The sequence below is a fragment of the Cupressus sempervirens genome, chromosome 8, assembly GCF_028749045.1.
Source record: "Cupressus sempervirens isolate cs-2001-9-10 chromosome 8, ASM2874904v1, whole genome shotgun sequence".
NCBI lineage: Eukaryota > Viridiplantae > Streptophyta > Pinopsida > Cupressales > Cupressaceae > Cupressus > Cupressus sempervirens.
Window position 1 is genome coordinate 389,410,306 of NC_143125.1, and position 20,896 is coordinate 389,431,201.

Below are 20,896 nucleotides of genomic sequence, written 5' to 3' on the forward strand. Positions count from 1 at the left end.
CAATGGAGTGGGAAACTCAATTCTTTGTTTGGGATATGTCAGTAATTCGATGGCAAGAGGTCTTACCTTGTTGATAAGCGAGCTAGTTTAGACAAGCATGGTACACTATTAGATGTTTAACTCTAGGATTGCCTCCATATAGAGGGTTTCAACTAATCACAGAGCTTGATTAGGTCCGAAACTTTTTAAGACTACCCGTATTGCTATTTGAGATCATTCAAAGGGGAAATAAAAAAACAATCGAGTTGTTTCTAGTTATAGGCCTTTTACCGCTTTAGTACTGATGGTTAAAAAATAGATGATACTATGAGAATGCATAGTTTGGTGTTAAGAAAAACCATAGGATGAACATTTAAAACATTTGCATGCACTATTCAGAATTCTTGAGCAGCAAACCCTTTTTGTGAACACTTCAAGTGTAATTTTGGTATAATTTTTATTTTATTTGGGACATATATTTGCTCAAAGAGTGTACAAATATATCAAGAGAAGATTTAAGGAATAAGAGACTTGCCACCACCCACCTGTTTTTACACAATTGAGAGATTTTCAGGGACTTAGTGGTTAATATAGTCGATTTACGAAAGGTTTTTCAAAACCTTCTATTTTGTTGATTGAACTAACAAAGGAGCTTTGAAATGGTTTGAACAACCCAAGCCACTTTATAAAACTTCAAGGAAGTAATCATTCTTGCCTAGTATTTTTTGTTTTGGACTTTTCTATTCCAGTTGTCCTTGAATGTGATGCAGTAGGGGAAGGAATAGGTTCTGTTAGTAAAAAGGGCACCCCATTGCCTTTGAAAGTTGGAATGTAAAAGATGTGGGATGTAGCTTCTTTATATATGATAAAAAATGTTGTCTATCATTCATGCCTTAGCCTAATTTTGACAATTTTTGGTATGGCAAAATTTGTAGTCAAGATTGATCACAACAAAAGTGGCGATTATCAACATGAATCTGATCTCAGTTCTTCCTAAGGTTCAGGGTAGTAAGAGTTAGAATTATGTTATTATGGATAGACTCATTAAATATAGTCATTTTTTTGTCATTCCTATTGAGTAGTTTGACTCCTTAGTGTTTTGAGTTGTTTTAGATAATTTTTTAGGGTACATTGTAATGTCCCTTTTTCAGGGACATTAAAAAATTAAAAAGCCAACTTCATAAAATATTAAAAGTGGCTTTATTGGAATCAATACAAAATGTTAAATGTCATTTTTAATATTTAAAAGACAATTACAAGGTGACAAAAGAAGACAAAAGATAGGAAGGGGAATGCGAAGAATCACCAGATTGTGCTTAAAAGAAGAGGACAGAGCAGTTGATGTTTGGTAGCTTCATTTGGATAAACTATGAGACTAAAGTGCAGATATATATGTATATGTATGAGATATAATATATATATGTATATTGATTATATATATTTATATATAATCATTAGAGAAATTTATACAATGATTCATATATATATATATATATATATATTTATATATAACCAAGGTTGCACGGGTACGTGGGTATGGGAACGGGAACGGGTACGGGTACTCATATTTTTCAAAATAGGGGACGGGGGTATGTGTGTATGCCTATTTTTCTATATAATTAATATTTTATAGAAAATATAAAAATCAAAATATATGTCATGAGTCATGACATTGAGCATTCAAAACAAGAAATTTGAAATATATATATATATATATATATATATATATATATATATATATATATATATGCTATTGCTGAATGTTTAATGTTTAAAGTATTTTTCATAATAGGGGACGGAGGTACTTAGGTATGTCAAACTTATTTAAAAATTATACCTTTATATTTATAAAAAATCTGAAATTATGAGTCATGACAATGGTTTTTCAAAACAAGAACAGTGATAAAGTTTTCAAATGTAATGTATTGTTTTCAGTTTCAGATTTGCTACATGTTTGAAATAATAATACATGATAAATGCTTAGATGCATAACAAAGAAGGCAGACTTTAAACATGAACAAGAGGATCCTAAGTCATATAACAATGACATATTGAAAATGATAAACTTATGACTTGAACAGTGATAAAGTTTATTGTTAATGAGTATCAAAGATTCAAACTGATTTGGTATTGAATTAAGTTTGATAAACAACAAGCTAATACAAAAATAAAAAACCAAAAGAAAAATCAGAATCTTAGTCAAGGTCCTTAGCTATGATGCTCTCCACCAAGTACCCGGTACGTGGGATACGTGTACCCGGTACTTGGGTACGTGGGTACTTGGTGGGTACGAGTACCCATGCAACCTTGTAATTAACTATTATAATTATCATTATGTTAATGAATAGACATGTCCCATAAAGGGACATGTCTATTTTCTTTATTCTTTCTCTTTATGGGACATGTTTATTTTCTTGATTCTTTCTCTATATAAATATATGATCGTTGTCTTTGGAAGGTATATACCGAGAAGGCAATACAACTACATTTGCAGTGATCCATGAAAATCAACATGGTATCAGAACTAGGTTTGCAAATGTAAGAAAATCAAAGAACATTTCAACCATGGCAGTGGGACAGATAATGTGGAAAAATGTTCAGATCAAAATCAGAGAACATCATCATCATTTAAGAAAGAACACAGATCCTTAAATATTGATGTCCTGCCATTTCACAAACAAATAAATGCTTTCAGAGTCTGATGGACAATACGAATTTCAATTCTCTTGTAGACTTTAAGGATGTTATGAACTGTTGATTTACAAAAAACTAATAAGCGGATTCTAGTACAGTGATTGGCATTTCTACCATTGAAGGAATATATCTCCATCAATCTAAAATAAAGCTGATTACACTGGAGGATGGTGCAAATTGTCAGTTTTGTCTGCTTCATGCATATAATTATGTAGTCAACTTCTCTTTCAACTTTTTTAGTCATCAAAATCTAATGAAGATGATTTTTGTGAAAGATGGGACATGGAGTCCCTTCAACTACAAAGATTTGCTAGAATGATAAGGAATTTGAATAATTTATATTCATCAAATTAAAATACAGTGAAAGCCAGATGTAATTCAGTGTTTGAGAAACTTAGAGGTGACCCGACTATCATAGTCATCGACGATAGGTGGAAATATAGTGATAGTGATGAAATTCAAATAAGAAGATAAAGGGAACATAGGAAAGCGAGTAAAATGACATTGGCGAATGATGTGGACATAAGAAATTATGCAGTAAAGGAAGTCCATACAAATATAAAGAAGAAAAGTGATCTGCTGATAATGTGGAGCATGAAAATAGTATTAAGTCTCCAAATGCACCCGCCATGACCAGTCCACATAGATATATATGTTGAATAAAGTTATTTTGTCATACAAGGGAGTTGGTGATGATCATATGCAATATTCGGAAAACAAGTATGACTATGAGATATGGTAATGTGTTACGTGAGTTTTGAAATATTTGACTCTACATTAATGTGACATTAGTATTATTATTTACTTTAAGTCTTTTATTTTTACTGTATTACTATTTTGTATATAGTATTAGACTCTTTAAACTATTAAAAGAAAATTTGCCGTCTCCAAGCCCCTCTCCTATTTTTTACAAATTGTTGTACTGGTACCAGTACCAGTACTAAAGACCTCCAAGTCGCCTCATCTCTTGGTGACCTTGCAATAGTCAGAACTTACCATTCTTGGTTCAGATTTATATCAATATTGGAAAATAACATTGTAACACGTGGATGCCCCCCGCCCCCTCTTTGCCCCACGTCTTAGAGACTTAAGGCACCGAGGACTTGGGGACTCCATCCCCTCGTCCCCAGCGGAACCACCAGATTCCGCCATCTCCACCGAGGATGGGGGACATCCCAATGTTGACTATTTGCAGATTCGACTATTTATGTTTGATGTTCGATGTTCCAATTCAATGCAATGTTCAAGTATTGACTCTTTTACATTTTTATATCTTATATTGCCATACATATTTTCATACCTCTGAAAAGAATTGCCATTGAAGAAGAGTCAAGATCTATGACATTGGGAAGAAATGGTCAAAGAGTGAAGTCCATATGCATTGATGCAAACTCCATATACCTAGAAGCACAGATTGGTAAGCTTAAATGGCTAAGTACACATCACCAAGATCTAATCAAAATAATAATTACCTTCATTCTGATTATAATCTGCAAAGGAAACAAATTGTTACTAAGATTATTGTTCAAGAAAATTGAAAGATATATATATTCCAATCTGCAAAAAGTCTAATCAACTTTAACATTAATGGATCAATAATGGATTTCTATGTATTTCCTGGATTAGACATTAGGATCATAGGTGTAGGATGAGTCAATGGTAAGTTTATTGAAATAATCCAAAAAATTCATTAGTTACTTTGTTTAAATTTAATTCCCAATTATGTTTTGAAGTCAGATTATCTTGTTTTTCAGTTTGTGTCTGCCAATTTATTTAATTTTTTTGGGCAAAGCTTCTATGGCTTGACACTATTGCTTTTATTTAGAATTAAATCCTTCCTCAAATTCCTATTATTGGGCATACTGATAGTGCCAAAGGAAAAAGTTTACTCAATTTATGATTAAGAGAAGGTTATCATAGGCCTTTAATTGTATACATCAACTTGTTTAATCCTCAAAAATATGATATTGTAGATGAAGCTTTTTTATTCATCTTAAACATGACTGACTCCTGGTAACATGTAATAACCTTAGGTTGAAGGGGCAGATGAGGATAATCTACCAATGACCAAGCATGTGCAGCAGGATTTATGGCTGCAACAGCATCCAAGTGACTGCCGAGATCCTCATTTAAGGTTTCTTTTAACTGACTGGGAAAGCAACCCAGGATTTGGGATTGGTGCGCAGATAGCTGGTATGGCAGGAATGCTTGCTCTTGCTGTTAACCAGAAGAGGATTTTGGTTACTAATTATTTCAATCGAGCTGACCATGAGGGCTGTGCAGGTACTTTTTTTCTTCTGATGTGTAGTTACACATGACACACACACACTCTTCTCATCCTACTGATCACTTGAAATAGACAGGCCTATAAATAAGGTCTGATCTCTGAAATTCAATGCCATGCTTAAAGTTTGAAGTCCAGCTGTATATCCTTTTCATGCATGAGAATACTGGAGTCTATAATTATAAATGCATGGTTGATTTTATATTTCTTTTTTTTGTTCTTTTTCATGATTTGGATGAACACTTAGAGCTTTTGTTGTTTGGTTGTCCAAAATTTGTCTGTTATTTTGCTTCTACATCCAGGCCCTAAGATGGTTTCCATACAGTATACAATCATGTAGGTGTAACAAGTATTTTGTATTTCTCTGTTTCTTCATAATCAATTATCCATCCTGTCTCTCTATTGCCAGGTTCTGTCCATTCACAATGGTCATGTTACTTTTTACCTGAAACATCAGCTGAGTGTAGGAAACGTGCATTAGAGTTGGCCTCACAAGCAGAGGCGTGGGAGCAAGGCCTCATAACGACCAAGCAAAATTATTCTACAAAGGAAATCTGGGTTGGGAAGATACCTAGGTGAATATGGAATTTCGTATTTTAGTCTCGTGATCAAGAGTTGAGTGTATGTAGTATAGTATTTGCTTTTGCAATGTCAAGCTACGAGGATGCTGTGAAGACTGTGCTTAGACATAATCTTAAGAGAAAATATTTTTCCTTCTAATCTTTGGTTAATAAAAATATACAGGAAGTGGGGTAAACCTTGGGAGAGAATGCAACCAACAACTGAGATACAAAGCAGATTGCTTAAGCATCATCGAGCTAGAGATAGGAGATGGTGGCGAGCTCAGGTATGTGAGTAATGGGAATTGATTTGAAAAAGAAAATAACAAGTGTAATTTGTTAAAAGCACAATTTTCATAAATTTGGAGGCTGTTGAGGATAAGCTCTGAAACTGAATGCTTCTTATGTGTAAAATTCATTATGTATAACATTCATTCCTGAAAATTTCATTTGCCTTAGAATTTTCATGCTTTTTCATTTTGTTTCAAATTTTCCCCTGTCAAACCAGATTTTTTCAAGGTTTAACCTATATAGATGATTCTCTTTATAAACTGTAACATCATTTCAGCTATTGGTTTCTCCTGTATGCTATTGCTCATTTACTAGTCCTAGAATCTTAGATTAAATTGTATGCAGAAGAAGTAATGCTTATTGGTTATTATCTTTTCAAAGCTGAAACGAGATCAGACTTGTATATAAATTAGCTCACATACAGGGGACATCTGTGGTAATGTTCTCTCTTCTTTTATTTTCTGTGAGATCCAATTCAAGCAAATATTAGGCAGTTTTATTCGGAAATGTTGAAAATATCTTGTATAGGTGTTTGACAACCTTAGTTTAATTTAAAGGAAACCATTAATGTCATTTTTGCAAATGACAAACATTTACTTTGTGATAAATAACTATTACATGAGCAAGTTCTTGAATATTAATTAGAGAGAAATTTGTCTGTCCATCAATATCTAAAGTAAGTCATAAAATTTATTTCAACATGTTTTTCTGTGACTTGTAATGATTTGATAGCATGCCAAAAATACTCTCAGACGGGAAGTTTCACCTATATCTACTTATTAACTTATTTCAATTGAAAAATTTGCTATGTTCTTGACAATTATTAGAGTATAGTTGGTCTAATTTTTTCTATTGTCTGTTCTGTTATTTTGGTTAAGTCTAGGGTTTACCTTATAAATATTGCATCTAATGAATTTGGGAATGTAATGAGTAATATTAGTGTTGAGAGATTGAAATACATACAATGAGAAATTTGGGTTAGAAAATGGAAAGGACTAACCACCTGTTTAATGTATAGATATTGAGCTAAGTTACCTATTCAGATTCTTGTTTGGAGTTGGGTTCTTTTTGGGTTTGTTTGTATAAGTTTTTATTTTTATTTTAAATTTTTTTAATAAACAAATTATATATATGTAAAGTTATGCTGCAGCAAATAAATACATACACTACTATACTAATATCAAAGCAACTTAGCAAAATACACCACCACATATATTAACTATTAGTTCGAATGACATACCAAAATGTCAAAATACACCACCGTATCAATGTTTCAGTTCAAAAACAATAATGCCAACATGACTAATTAGTTATATGGGATCAAATATCATAAAAAATTATCAAATGAATCATCACCATTATGATTTGGCAGATTAGAAACACAAATAGTGCCACTAGCATCACTACTACCAGCCTCAGGGCCAACCTTGGGTTCAGCTTCAATATCTCTAAGTATCTTGCGATCACCATCATCAATTGCAAGTACATCAAAGTGGGTTTCCAATTCCATAGACTCTGATTCATCATCCCAATGTTTTGCCTACCCTTTTTTGTGTGTATTATCTTTGTGTGTTGTGAGCCTCAAGTTTGAATGCACGAAGACCAAGTTATATGCCTTCTTGGAGTTTAGTCGGTTGCATTTTATTGAGTGGATGGAGAATGTGCTCTAGTTCCCTCTCAGATGATGATGAAATAGCAACCTATCAAGATTTACAATTTTGAAACTAGAGAGTTAAGAGTTCTGAATATTCATCAACAAGAATTTACAAATTAAAATCTTAAGATTAAAGTACTTGTGATAAATTTTGATGGCAATGGGTTGCAGGTATTGGTAAATTTGTCCATGCACCATTAAAAATTTATAAAATTTAAAATTTAAAATTTTGACACAAAGCCCCATGGAAGGAAACCTATGAGATCATTTCCATATGTTGCTAATTTTATTGCTAATGATGTTTTTGTGAAACTTAGGTAGTGTTCCAGGATCATGTTGAACTTGAAATTGAACCTCAAGTTTCAAAGTTCAAGTTTCACAAATTTAAAGAGAAGATCCAAAGTTGGTTTCAATTCAAGTTCAGAGTTCAGCTTCATAGTTCAAAGTTTGAGAGTTCAAATGCATGGTTTGGAGTTCAAATTCAAATTTCAATTCAAAATCTCAGCATGTAGATTTAGGTGGTCCAGTTCAAAGGTTTAGAGTCCAAGTTCAGAGGTACAAGTTCAAATTCAAGGTTTAAGTTTAAAATCATGGATCTTTGATTCAGATGCAAAGACTCATTTTTGAAGATTGAGTTTAGTGGATTATGTTGGTAAGTTTGAAGGTGTTTTTCACAAGGGTTTTGAAGGTGCAAAGAACTTTGAATGGAATGCTTCTCGAATGCCATCAACATGATCAATCAATGTAGAAAGGTTAACTAGATGGTAATCATCATTGGGGATGATGGTAAAATCTAGGCAATATAAGCCACTAAAAGGAAATGGGTGGTGATACCCAAGCAAGAATCCCGATGATTATATGAGAAATAATAAATTTCATTCTACTTTGAAAATCATAAAAAATGAATAAACTACCTACCTAAAGCCGATGTGTGAACCTTTGAATCACCTAGAATTCATCATCAGCTGAAGTGTGTTCGGGCCTATTGCTAGCATGTCTTCATCAAACCAAGCCATATTCGCAACTTGACACTTGCAATGATAGACGTATGTTCCATGACACGTATCTAAAAACTATTCTACATAAAAACTCAATTAGTGAGATGGATAATATGGTAATTCCAAAATCTAATGTGTATATACAGGTGCAATAGATTATCATTGATGTGGAATCAAAATGCTCGAGCTTGATCAAATATGAGGGTTGTGAAATGTTTGATGAAAAGCCTATTGGAGCATGGTGAAGAGCTTCACAAGTTTGGGTGACATTTCATCTTTATGACACAATAAGCATTGTGAGCCATACACAGTCAGTTGGGTGCCTTAATCCATAATAATTTGTTCTTGCATTCAAGTCAAGCTTTGTAGGATGAGGGTTGAGGTGAAGAAAAAGGGAAACCATGAATTGCCTGAGTTCAAAGATCAGGAAGGCCATGGTAATTATACTGTAGGGCATTTGCATATGAATTAGATGCAATCCCAAATGCAATAGCTTGATCTCTCTCATGCCCATAACAGAGTAGTTTGGTCCATAGTGCGTTAATGGTATCAGAGGCAATACCACAAGGTTTCATCTAAAGGGCATCTCTTCTCGACAAACACATATAACTTCAGGCAATCCTCACCAAGTTGTGCTCGAGTGGAAAAGAACACGGTGATGGTGAAACATAGGAACCACCGCCGGTGTTGTGAGGAACTCCAAATTAAATCTAAATCCTCACATACCTTTGAATTCTCCAATTTCTTTGGGTTATTAATAGGATTGATGAAGATGTATAGCCCTAGACATCCCACATTGTTCTTGCATATCACAACATACATCTTAGGTGGTTATGCCCAAACAATGATGCCAAGCTCATATGGAGAATGTACACCAACTATTTGATCGAATGCCAATGTAGCTAAAAAGTGAGAACCGAGTGTTTCAAATCCAGTTTGCCCTGCTTCAAGGAAGAATACGAGATGCTTGATAATGTGCCAACATGGAAATGTAAGAAACTCCAAATGAAGGCGGCATGCTAATTTGACCAAGTCGGTATCCTTCACTCTCCTTGACCATGTGGAAAACTAATAATTAGTAGAGGGACCCAATCCCTTCCTTCGAGTCAAAGCACTGACTACAACATACTCTTCTCACAGAGAAGTTTTTCTATTGTATAATAACCCTTACTCTATAGTTGAACATAGAGAATACATTGGGAAATCTTTATAAATTGTGTATGCCCAATACATCTTAGTAACAATACATGAAGGGCACGAGTCAGTATCCAGATCATAAACATATTCCTTTTGAGTTGGTTTTTGTTAAAAATAGTTTTTCAAAAAGAGTTGTATTCATCCAGTTGCGCAGTCAGAACCGGTGGCCAAATCATCACTTTGGACTTCTCTTTGGGGCACAAACAAATACTTGGGTGAGAAAGTGAGTAACAAGTGCAGAATCCGTGGTTTATAAATTAGATGCCACTTATCTCAATATACATACACTCATCTTGTTAATAGATAAGAATCTTGGTTATTTCTCTCACAACCTTAATGTAATGGTGAATAGAGAAAATCTAATGAATAGTGAAGGGATAGCATAAAAAGGTGGATATTGAGATGTAAAGGCATTTTCAAGAGTCAGTTATGATAGCTTAGCAATGGTTGGGAAGACCTTACATATTTTAGAAAGAAATACATAGCCGAGGTTCTTCTTTTTACTCTGGACAATCATATGGCTATAGGAGAGGAAGCATTTTCTTAGTATTATAACAGAGGAAGATGGAGAGAATATAGGGGGATTTGTTTTCTACAGCTCAATTGTATGAACAGGGGCATAATGATTTTATAGTTGTTTTGTTGTGTTTTCTTGGAATAAAGGTGAATATTTGTATGTCGGATCCTAAGGTCCGAACATTTATTTTTCTGATTGAAACTGATCATGTGATTGTTTCTTTTTGATTCTTGAATACAGTCCTGTGATATCATGTCAAGTATGAGTATATTTATAAGTCAGTTCGCTGATAAATTTGCAATTTGTATAACATATTATGCTATTCCTTTAACTTCTTCTGTGGTGTGAAAGACTTCGTAGATAGTCTTATGGCTATTTTCTAGTTTTTCTTTCATCTCCCAGTTCGTAACCTTGATAATCGCATTCGTCTCATAGTGATGAGTGAATGTTAAGAAGCCTTTGTGTCTTTTGGTAAAAGACATGACCAATTATTTGATTCATTATAAATCTTTCTAGGAGGCTGTTGTACCTCTCAATCAATGATAACTCATCCAATTGTTAGTAGCTTTTGTTCTTCGGTTTGGACGTTTTGAGTCATATTGTGTATTTCTTTTTGAAGGACAAATTTGTTTACTAACAAGCTGTCTCTGTACACCAGTCCCCAATAGTGGATAGGTAGTTACGCATCCCAACCATATGGTACCCATAGGCCCACACCCACCTTGCTCATGGAGATAATGACCCGACCACAATCACATAAGACAATCACCCATGGCTAACACAAATGCCAATCAAGAACATGATACCAACATCTATGTGATCACGAAGACAATGCAGTACATTAGATCACTGGTCAGACCCACTAAGGATAACTATGGAGGGACTCAAGTGGAGTGTAAGTCGCTTGGCATCGGAAAGCCCAAGCTAAACTAGTATTTTAAATCAGTTCCCTTAGGAGGCCACATACCCGGTGTGGTAACATCAATTCCAACAGGAGGCTATGCACCTTGTGCGGTAAATCAACTCCCTAGGGAGGCCACACACTATGCCATCGGACCTGATATAGGCCTACCATATAGGCACACACCCTTGGACCCGATACAGGGGCTTCAATACAAGTGTTCTCTAATCTTATCATTAAGTTTTATTACCCATTTATTAATTTGGTTATCACTTGCCTCTTTACATTACTTGTCGGCCACTTTCGGGCCATGGTACACGAGAGAAGCCACACCGTTGCCTACCCTACATACCCATGATCATCACATGATGAGCGCCCGTAGGCAATGCAAGTTCCCAACCCAACTCCCAAATGAACAATCCCTCAACTGAACTATATCCGGGAGTTTGGGTCTCGCAAGATCTCGTCATACGCATGTGTATGTGCTCGTGTGTGGGCATAACCAACTTCACGAATGTAATCACATAATACCAATACAAGGGTTGGATATGAGAAATGCAAAAAATGATATAATTATAACAACCTCACTCAACCGACCTATACCCATGTGTATAGATTCGACATGAATCCCAAGAGGCAACAAAACACCAAGTATTATGAACTCACTCAACCGACCTAAATCCGGGAGTGTGGATTCAACTTGAATCTCGATGTCCACGAAGTAAAAGCATAACATGCAAGGAAACATGGAATCCGATCCATTTCTGTAATCCAAGAAGATAATGCCAAAATCCCAACAAAATATGGGCGGCATGCAAAGCGAGGCAAGAATAAAAGACCCAAAATTGAAACATCAAATAAAATGACGAAATTAGAACCCATTGGTCTAAATCCACCCAACATCACACTTCTCAAATAAAATTAGGGATCCAAACACTTCATGGAAATCCAACAACATAACAGCAGGAAAACCCCCAAACCCACATGTTGAAAACATCAAATACTCACACCAATCCAATCGGGTGATGGAATTGCATAAAAACAGAGGGGAACACTAGTTCTCCACTCCCTAACATTTAGCAACAAGAAACAAAAGCTAAAATATAGAGTCCATAAAAATGAGAAGGCCCTACCTCATAGCCAAAATGGCTAAAATGGGAAATGATGCCATAAAATAACGGACCCGCCGAATGCGCTCATTCAGTATAGCAAGATTTTCCTGCTACAAATCCAATGAGATCGACCTCACGATGATCTGCCGAGCCAATCTCACTCAATGAACAAAACAAGAAAATGCCAAGAAGAGGGTTTGGCCATTTTCTCTCCAAACATGAATTACCAAAAGAGAAGTGAGAAATAAGGTTCTCATGTGCCAAAATAAGCACTTTTCCAAAGTGAATTATGAATTAGGTTATTAAAATAACTTAATAACCAATTGGCCCCTTTCCCAAATTAAATTAGGCAATTCCAATTAAATTGGAATTCAACTACGACAAATTAGCCAGCAATAAAATAAAGATTAAATCAAATAATAAAATTCCTCTAACCCATTAAATGTCATATAATTTAATCTTTTCCATGACAACTGTAGAATCCTAAATGCATAGACACGCTCACGGGTCTAATCACATAATGCATTGTGAATTTGGATTTACCAATTACTAGTGGGTTAAAGTAATAATAAAAGATACATCGTCCATACATGGACGATATTGGCTCAATATGAAAGGTCTGATCGCTAACTCCATATGCCACTATCGGGGATATAGGCCCTGCACACTAAACAAATACAATCAAGTGTAGATGCACAATATATCATAGCTGAAGCAACAAGTACTTAAATTACGTAATTAAAGCATCTAATTAATCTCATTTAAATAATCATTTAAATAGCCCTTTTACGTAAATTTATTGAAGAGACAAGGTAATTATTTGTAGCACAATAAATCAATGAATCCAACACGAATAAATCATTTTCTAATTAATTTAAGCATTTAATAATGGAATTAATAGCAATTACTCAACAACACAAAATACACAATAAACATATAAGTCAACATGGTCCAACACATGAGTAAACATTGCTGCAGGAACTTAGTCAAGTGCAGTAGGACAATAATACACAGTGGAATCATTACACACATCTCAGGGTAATCACGGAGCAACATCATGATGCCATATAAATCTATGAAACCATTGGCACAGACCTCAGTGAAACCATTTAGCACTTCATAAACACATGAATTAGGCATATGCATAATCAATCCTGTTGATACAATACACATCAAATCACCTCAGGGGTGTAGACCACTCACGGGTCCCAATCATGATTAGTTACGGAGCAAGATCATCAAGGCTGTGTCCATCAGGACGACTACTTACATAAATCGAATGGGAAAGGCACGACAAGAACCATTTGCAAGCATGTTTGATTCTTCAAACAACACAACAAATAAAACAAAAATGAAAAAAATTCATTTCATTTTGTAAAGACATCACATTAACAATGTCAAAAAATACTTTCTTAGTCAACAGATGCAAATGAATATGGGAAAGTTTAGTTTGTTTCTATGGATGATTCTCGTGAATCAAGTGATGCTCATAAATGGTGGTATTTATGAATTTATTACAAAATTAAATGATATTGGGAGTTACAGATGAGAAAAGTACCACCATTTATGTGGACAGTTTTAAACTAGACTTAGAAAACCCATTTTATTTTCCAATAAAAAATTTAAAATACAAAAAACTTTTAAAAACAATCAACAATGAATATAGACAATCACAAAACCCTACCTCTTTTTTAATCTCTGTTATTTTCAGAAGAAAGGCTTTAACATAATGACAACCTCAGATTTGCAGGCCCAGAAAATGAATCTCCATTGGCCCAATGATAATCGCTGCCTAACCTGCAACTTTGAATGCAGTCAAAGGGAAAGGACAGATACTACTGTCTCGTGCATATACAAATCGCTACCTACATAAAAGTTAAAAACTGTCTTCTAGTTCCCAAATGTTAAAACTGCTGCTGCCTCATAAAAGTTCTGCTTCCGTCCATACATTTCATAACAAACATACTATTTCACAATCTCATCCGTTGTTTTAGGTCTTGAGAAGTCGAATATACCAAAGCACTTTATAAAAAGTCAACAAAATTTTGTTTTCTCCCCCAAATTTGCTCTGAAGTTGGTGTAATTCTGTCCAGGCTTGTGTGTCGGTTTGAAAAGCTGCTGAATTCCTTCCAAACTCAGCCAGGGTTTGAAAAAATGAATGTGTAGCGAATTTTTCAAAACGGAAGTGACTTTTAACCTAATATGAACTGAATTTGAATTCCAAGTGAATCAAATTTTGACTTTGGCTTATTCTAACGAATATGGTAACTTAGATATTAAGAAAACTAAGAATGCGTGTATTGTTTCTAGTTATTACACTTCTTTAATATGCTATATTTATTCAGACAATATTCTTCTTATTACATCATTTTCTCAAGAGTACAACAAAAACCAGCCACGTAAAGTTTCAGATTCGATGGTAGCAAAAGGTTTGTGAAAATGTTTGCATGCTACTCTTGAGCTGAACAATATTGGAGCTGAATATTTGATTGGTGTGCTTGTACATGGATAAAGCGGCATTAAACTTCAACACATTTTGTGCTTTAATGAAAACTTAGATTATGAATAGGCTTCAACATTCCTTTGTTGTCTTGAAATAAAACTGTAGGTTGTGTGTTAGGGTACATTTATTTATGTGAAGCTATCATGTCCCTAGTATTTGCCCCTTATAATAATAGAGCCCACACAACCTGGGATGGTTCATTTCTCCCCTAGATTTCAGCAACTATATCCTCCCACAATTGATCTACCTTTGCATGCATTAGCAATATAATCCCTTCACAGACAATTTCATCTATGATGCAATATTCTACTCCTATAGAAGAGTGGACAATGATGATTTTCTTTTTACTCTCCCATGATATCATTATAGATTCTAGAAAGAAAACAAAGCTTGATAGCTATATTATCATCCAAGGAATTTGCACAGTCTGCTTCCATTACATCCTTGCTAGAGGAAAAATCATTTTATTTATATTCTAGGACATACTGTACCATATCATAGATTTATCTCAAAACTTGCTTTGTTATTTTCTAGTGTGAAAGTTTAAAATTCTTCTATACATTTTGAAGATAATTGATAACACAATTAATATTTGGCTTAGTGTAAACCAAGTAAATGAGACATCCGATTAATTGGAATAAGTGTCTTTCTCTTGAGGTGATGCATCGTGTCTAGAGAATTGCAGTTGTATCCATTTGTGTCAATATGGGCTTGCAATCTTCTATCTCGAATTCTTGAGTGATGTATTGGCATGTTTTATTTGAGATGCAAAAAAAAAAAAGGTTGATTTTCTTCTGCCTCACTTTGTCCAAGAGAATAATGTAAGATTTGGAATTTGTCACATCAAACAATTGTTGACAACAAACATAGTCTTTTCTTTGTTGCATCATACACTTACTAAGAGCTCTTAATGATAACTAGATTGTTGACATTATTTTATAATTCTGGTTGATAAAAATAGTCACTATAATTGCTATATTAAATAATTAAATCCTCATTATATTTCAACAACTTAATTTTTAAAATTTTCTAGTTAATTTCTAATGTGGCGAAAAGGAGACATTACACAATGCTGCCATCTTCTTTATATTGGATTTTGAAATCAAGATTTCCTTTGAAACTTAGGAATGCGCTTGAAATCTATACACTAAAATACTTTTAGATTCAAAATGGATGGTTTCATCCTAGCCCATACTTCTTTAGGAGTGATATATTTTGGCACTTGATGGGTGTTTGTTTCAATAAATACATAATTGTAAGGATTGCTTCATTCTAGAATGCCTGAAGTGAATTCGCATCCTTTAAGTTTGTCGCATAATTTCCATAATATGAAAATTATACCTCTTTCCAACACCATTTTGTGGAATGTGCTCTGGTCAACTCTCTCTAGATTCCATGCTGAAGGTAGTTTGAAAAACCCTCACTGGCAAGTTCCCTCACTTGATTTGAGTGGATGGCCTTGAGCGGGCAACAATGTGACATTTTACTTCAGTTTCTTAAAGGCTTGATCTTTGCTTATCAAGCAATATACCTTTATTATTTAGGTATAACAATCAACAAAATCTGAAATATTGGGCATGACCATGGCTAAGTTTCATGGGTTTGTATAGATTAGTGTGCATCATTTCTAGGGGACTATAGGCTCATGTTTTTATAGTGGAGATCTTGTGTAGGGCACCCAAGGCTTTGATGGATTCTTGAAGGCAAATCGAGCATTGTGTGATGTCCTATGATGTAATAAGGTTTCATATGAACCATTTGAAATATTGATGTAATGCAATAAAGCCATTCATTGGAGCCAATAAGTTGGTTGTAATGCATTTGGGTCTTGGTGGTCAAACTTGGCCAACGACCAACATATGTTGGTAGGAAGGAGTCTGATGTTGTTTTATGGTCATTTGGGTCATTTTGTGACCTATTTGTCATGTCATTAGCCTCGTTGTAATGGGAGAATCACATTTGATGTAAAAGTTGCAATGTTGCCAAGTTGACAACATTGACAAATTATTGTCATTAGGTACTCTGACACCCAACTAATTTGACATTTGGTTGGAACCTATTGGGTATGTGTAATAAGTAGGTATAAGGCCTATATGGTCAACATATGATGTAACATAGAGTTTCAATGAATCAGAAGGAGGATTTTAGACAAGTTTTCATTGCATTTTCTATGATTTCTGACTTTGTACAGACATTCCCTAATTGGCCAACCAAATCCATTGTCATGGTTGTGTAGTATTTTGAATAAGCTTTCCATTGTAGGCAATTTGGTTTCATTTAGTGCACATTCAAGATAGATCCATCCAATTTAGTGAAGATAGGTCATTGAACTCTACAAAACCTATGTTTTTGGATTCTAATGGATTTGGCCAATTCTTTGGGGAATGTTAGGTCTTTGTGTATATTACAAGATATAGTTGGTTTTGGACCAGTCCACACAAACCTTGATTTTTGGTGTGATGCCCTGGGCTTGGCATTTGGATGTGACAAGCTAGGAAGAGGAAGAATTGGAGTTGTAGAGATAACAAATGGGGGTGTGGGTGCGAAATGAAAGTTGTTCTAGTTTCCTTGAGCATGGACAAACGTGGATTCATGATCCATTTATCAAGATACATTGACTGGTGAAGAGTTCCAATAGACTAGCCCCTAAGCCTAATTTGGGTACTTTTTGCTTGACTAGGTCAAAGATAGAACCGAGTTCCAATTTTGGAATATTGTATAGAGGGGCCAAAAAGGTAACCCTAAATGCATTTTGTTTGGGCCCTTGTTAAGACAGTTTAGGAGTTGGGGGTTGAAAATTGAGGTGGAGGGCTAATTGCTACCAGGTCTTCTAGTAGGCTAATTGTGCAAGTTGGTGTTTTGTGTAAAGTTTTTGCTAATTCTGTACTAAAGAAAAACTCAAACTTGTATAATATCCTTTTATTGCTGAATATGATCTTAATATTTTTGAAGTAAGGAGTTATCACCTTTAACTCTGATCTCAATGTTATTTATATTTGCAATATATTCGAACATGTATTATTGCTTGAGGGAGAAAACTTGTGATTATTGTGTGTCCTCAAACTACAATAATACCTACCTTTAATACCATGATCAAAGGGCATGTCCCTCAAAGGGACATGACCCTCTCTAGGTCGGCTCATACTCCTCTCCCAGAAATTGGTGACTAATGGAGATGATTAAACATAAACATAAACTAACATAACTTGTTAAGTTAGTGTTAACATTAACATATCCCAAAAATCGCCGCCCATCCTTTCATGAGGTGTAAGATATATATAATGCCTTAAAATGGTATTAGAAGGAAGAAGACTATGGTGCAGTTTGCACTCTTAGACGAGTATGTTATCACTGTTATAAACTTAACACTTCCTCTTAACTTGATAATCATACTGAGAGATAACATATCTAGCATCATCAATTATGATGAATAAGCATAGATTGATACCCTATATCTATTTGAATCTTCTTGAGAAAATAGCATCATGAAACACATGATACTGAGTGATATAACCATCTTGTGATATGACTCATCACTTATACTAGTGATATCAATATTACATATAATGCAATACACATAGGATAAAATCCGGAGAATGATTAAATTCTTCATTTATCTAGGTTGTGACTCATAGGAACTGTTAATCCTACATCACAACTTGATCTTGAGTTAAGATATACCAGAAAACAGGATAAAGTCTAAAAAATAAATTCTTCCTTTATCTAAGTTGTGATTAATAGACATAGAAATGCTTATGTCACAAATGATCTTGAACTCACCTAGATCTAATAATAGTTCTTATACTGTTCAATACATTATCTGAGGGATCATCATCTCTCATAATGTCTTTTATACAAGTATTCATTACCTCAGAGATCATCACCTCTTAAATAATGAATACAGATGGTGGAACCTATAACAATCAATAGCCTGACAAAATTTTTTTTATTAATAATTTAAAGAATACAAATGAATTACAATTTAACCATACCAAGTTTTCTCTTGAAGTGTTCTATCTTCACTCTAGAGACAGGTTTGGTCAAAATGTCTGCTGTTTGATCTGCAGTGCAAATGTATTCTAATTTTACAGTACTCCTGTCTATCATATCTCTTACTTAATGGTAAGGAATTTCGATATGCTTGGACCTTTCTTGAAAAATTAGATTTACCGAAAGCTTGATAGAACTCTGATTATCACAATGAATAATCATAGAATTCATGACTTGCCCAAATAATCCCACAAGTAATTTTCTAAGCCAAACTGCTTCTTGAGAGGCCATCGCTGCTGCAATGTATTCGACTTCTGTGGAGCTTTGTGCTACCGAAGATTGCTTTTTGCATATCCAAGATATCATTGCTGATCCTAAGCTGAAACATCCTATAGTACTTTTTTTGTCTTTAACACTTCCACCCCAATTCGAGTTGGTGAATCCATGCAAATCTAAATCAATTTTCTCATATTTGAGCCCAAAATTAAGAGTGCCTTGTAAGATTTTCATAATGTGTTTAACTACAACTAGGTGAATCTCCTTTGGCTCACACATAAATTGATTTAAGGCATTAACAATATAGAAAATATCAGGTCTTGTATTTACCAAATACATAAGGGATCTGATCATCTCTCTGTAGAGAGTAGAATCTATGGAAGGTGATTCTGCTGCTGCTTCTTTAAGTTCATGTAGATTAGTCTCCATTGGAGAAGACATAGACTTGCAATTCCACATTCCAAATCTCTTTAAAATATCTGATGTATATTTCCCTTGATTAAGTATAATGCTGTCAGAATTCTGGCGTACTTTTAGTCCTAGGAAGTAATGAAGGAGTGTTACATCCCAATCTTTGCCCTAAAATTTTAATTGATTATAGCCGTTGAACCAAAATTACTTCTACATGTTCATGTGAATTTGAGTTAGTTCATTATAGCCGTTGTTATAACATGTTAGTTATAGCCGTTAATTATCTCTTTATGTTCATGTGAAATTGAGTTAGTTAAATATAGCCGTTGTATTGATCTAATCATCATATGAAATTGAGTTAATTAATTCTAGCCGTTGTATTAATTTATTCATGATCATGTGAAATAGAGTCAATTAGTTGTAGCCGTTGTATATATATGATGAACAAGTTAGTTATTATGATATTGATGAAATTCCTAACAGTCACTATTTTAACAATTTATAAATCTTGAATTGATGTCTTGGCGAGAATGTTGTTATGAATGATTACAGGATGAAGACTGGAGAGAGAGGGGGGAAGCATTGCGAAACGAGGTCATCGGAAGGGGATGGTCATAAGGTTCAGTCATCAGAAGCGACAGGTTTGACCTAAAACCAACCTGGCAAGGTTATTAGGACTTGGCGACATAATTTCATGGTGGAACTGCATGAGCTATAAGTAAAAACAATAGAAAATAAACATAAGACCTTACCTTTAAGAAATTATTAAATAATAATACCATTTAAATATTATTTTATTCTCTCGACTATGGTCATAGGTAAATAATAATAAAGTGGCACCATTACATTAAAAACATTAATCCAATGATGCCACCTTACCATTACGTACCTATAAACTTAATCAAGAAGATAAAACAAATATAAATGATATTAATTATTTAAAAACTCATCATCTTCTTTTCTTTTCAAATTTTCCCTCCTTTCTATTTTTCTTCTTTTTAGCCGATTTGATAAAGAATTCGAATATGATCTTGTAACCAATGGAAGTCAAAAGGTCTGGCTCGTATCTTTATAATGAAACCGTCAAACGTAACTCGACATTCCTTTCTAGCTTGGCGTCCATCTTTGCTCTCAGCTTTCTCTAGCCATTTTTTACATTCAAACCTCTCAGCTAGCGTGCAAAATAAATTGAAGAGGCAACAACAAGTAATACTGTGCATATGGCTGAGTGTCTTGCCGCGGGTTGGAGAACTCGTTCAATACCCAAGCTACATATTCACAGGGTAGAGTCACACAAGAACGTCTAATGCATTTCATAGAAAAGCTTTTCACTCTTTCCATGTTTGCTTTTTAATATGCAATCGTCCTTGTAGTAGACGTGTATGAATTCTCATCATTCATGACAATTAGTTAGTTTCTTTTTGAGACATCGATCTGAGATAGAGCCAAACGATTTTTATTTTCAGTCTGCCTTATTTTTTACAGTGATAGGAATGAAGCCGTCTATAACATTTATCAAGATCATCATA

At 34.3% G+C, this 20,896-nt stretch overlaps 1 protein-coding gene across 3 annotated transcripts in view; it reads left to right on the forward strand.

Annotated features, from left to right (window-relative positions):
• The window catches only part of LOC149542924 (alpha-(1,6)-fucosyltransferase), a 119,596-nt gene that overhangs the window by 46,762 nt on the left and 51,938 nt on the right, over window positions 1–20,896 (forward strand). For all 3 annotated transcript variants that reach the window (XM_089797838.1, XM_089797839.1, XM_089797840.1), the window contains exons 3-5: window positions 4,707–4,956; window positions 5,367–5,532; window positions 5,702–5,804. In XM_089797838.1, coding sequence (XP_089653964.1) covers window positions 4,707–4,956; window positions 5,367–5,532; window positions 5,702–5,804 — 519 coding nt within the window. The remainder of the gene's footprint in view (window positions 1–4,706; window positions 4,957–5,366; window positions 5,533–5,701; window positions 5,805–20,896) is intronic.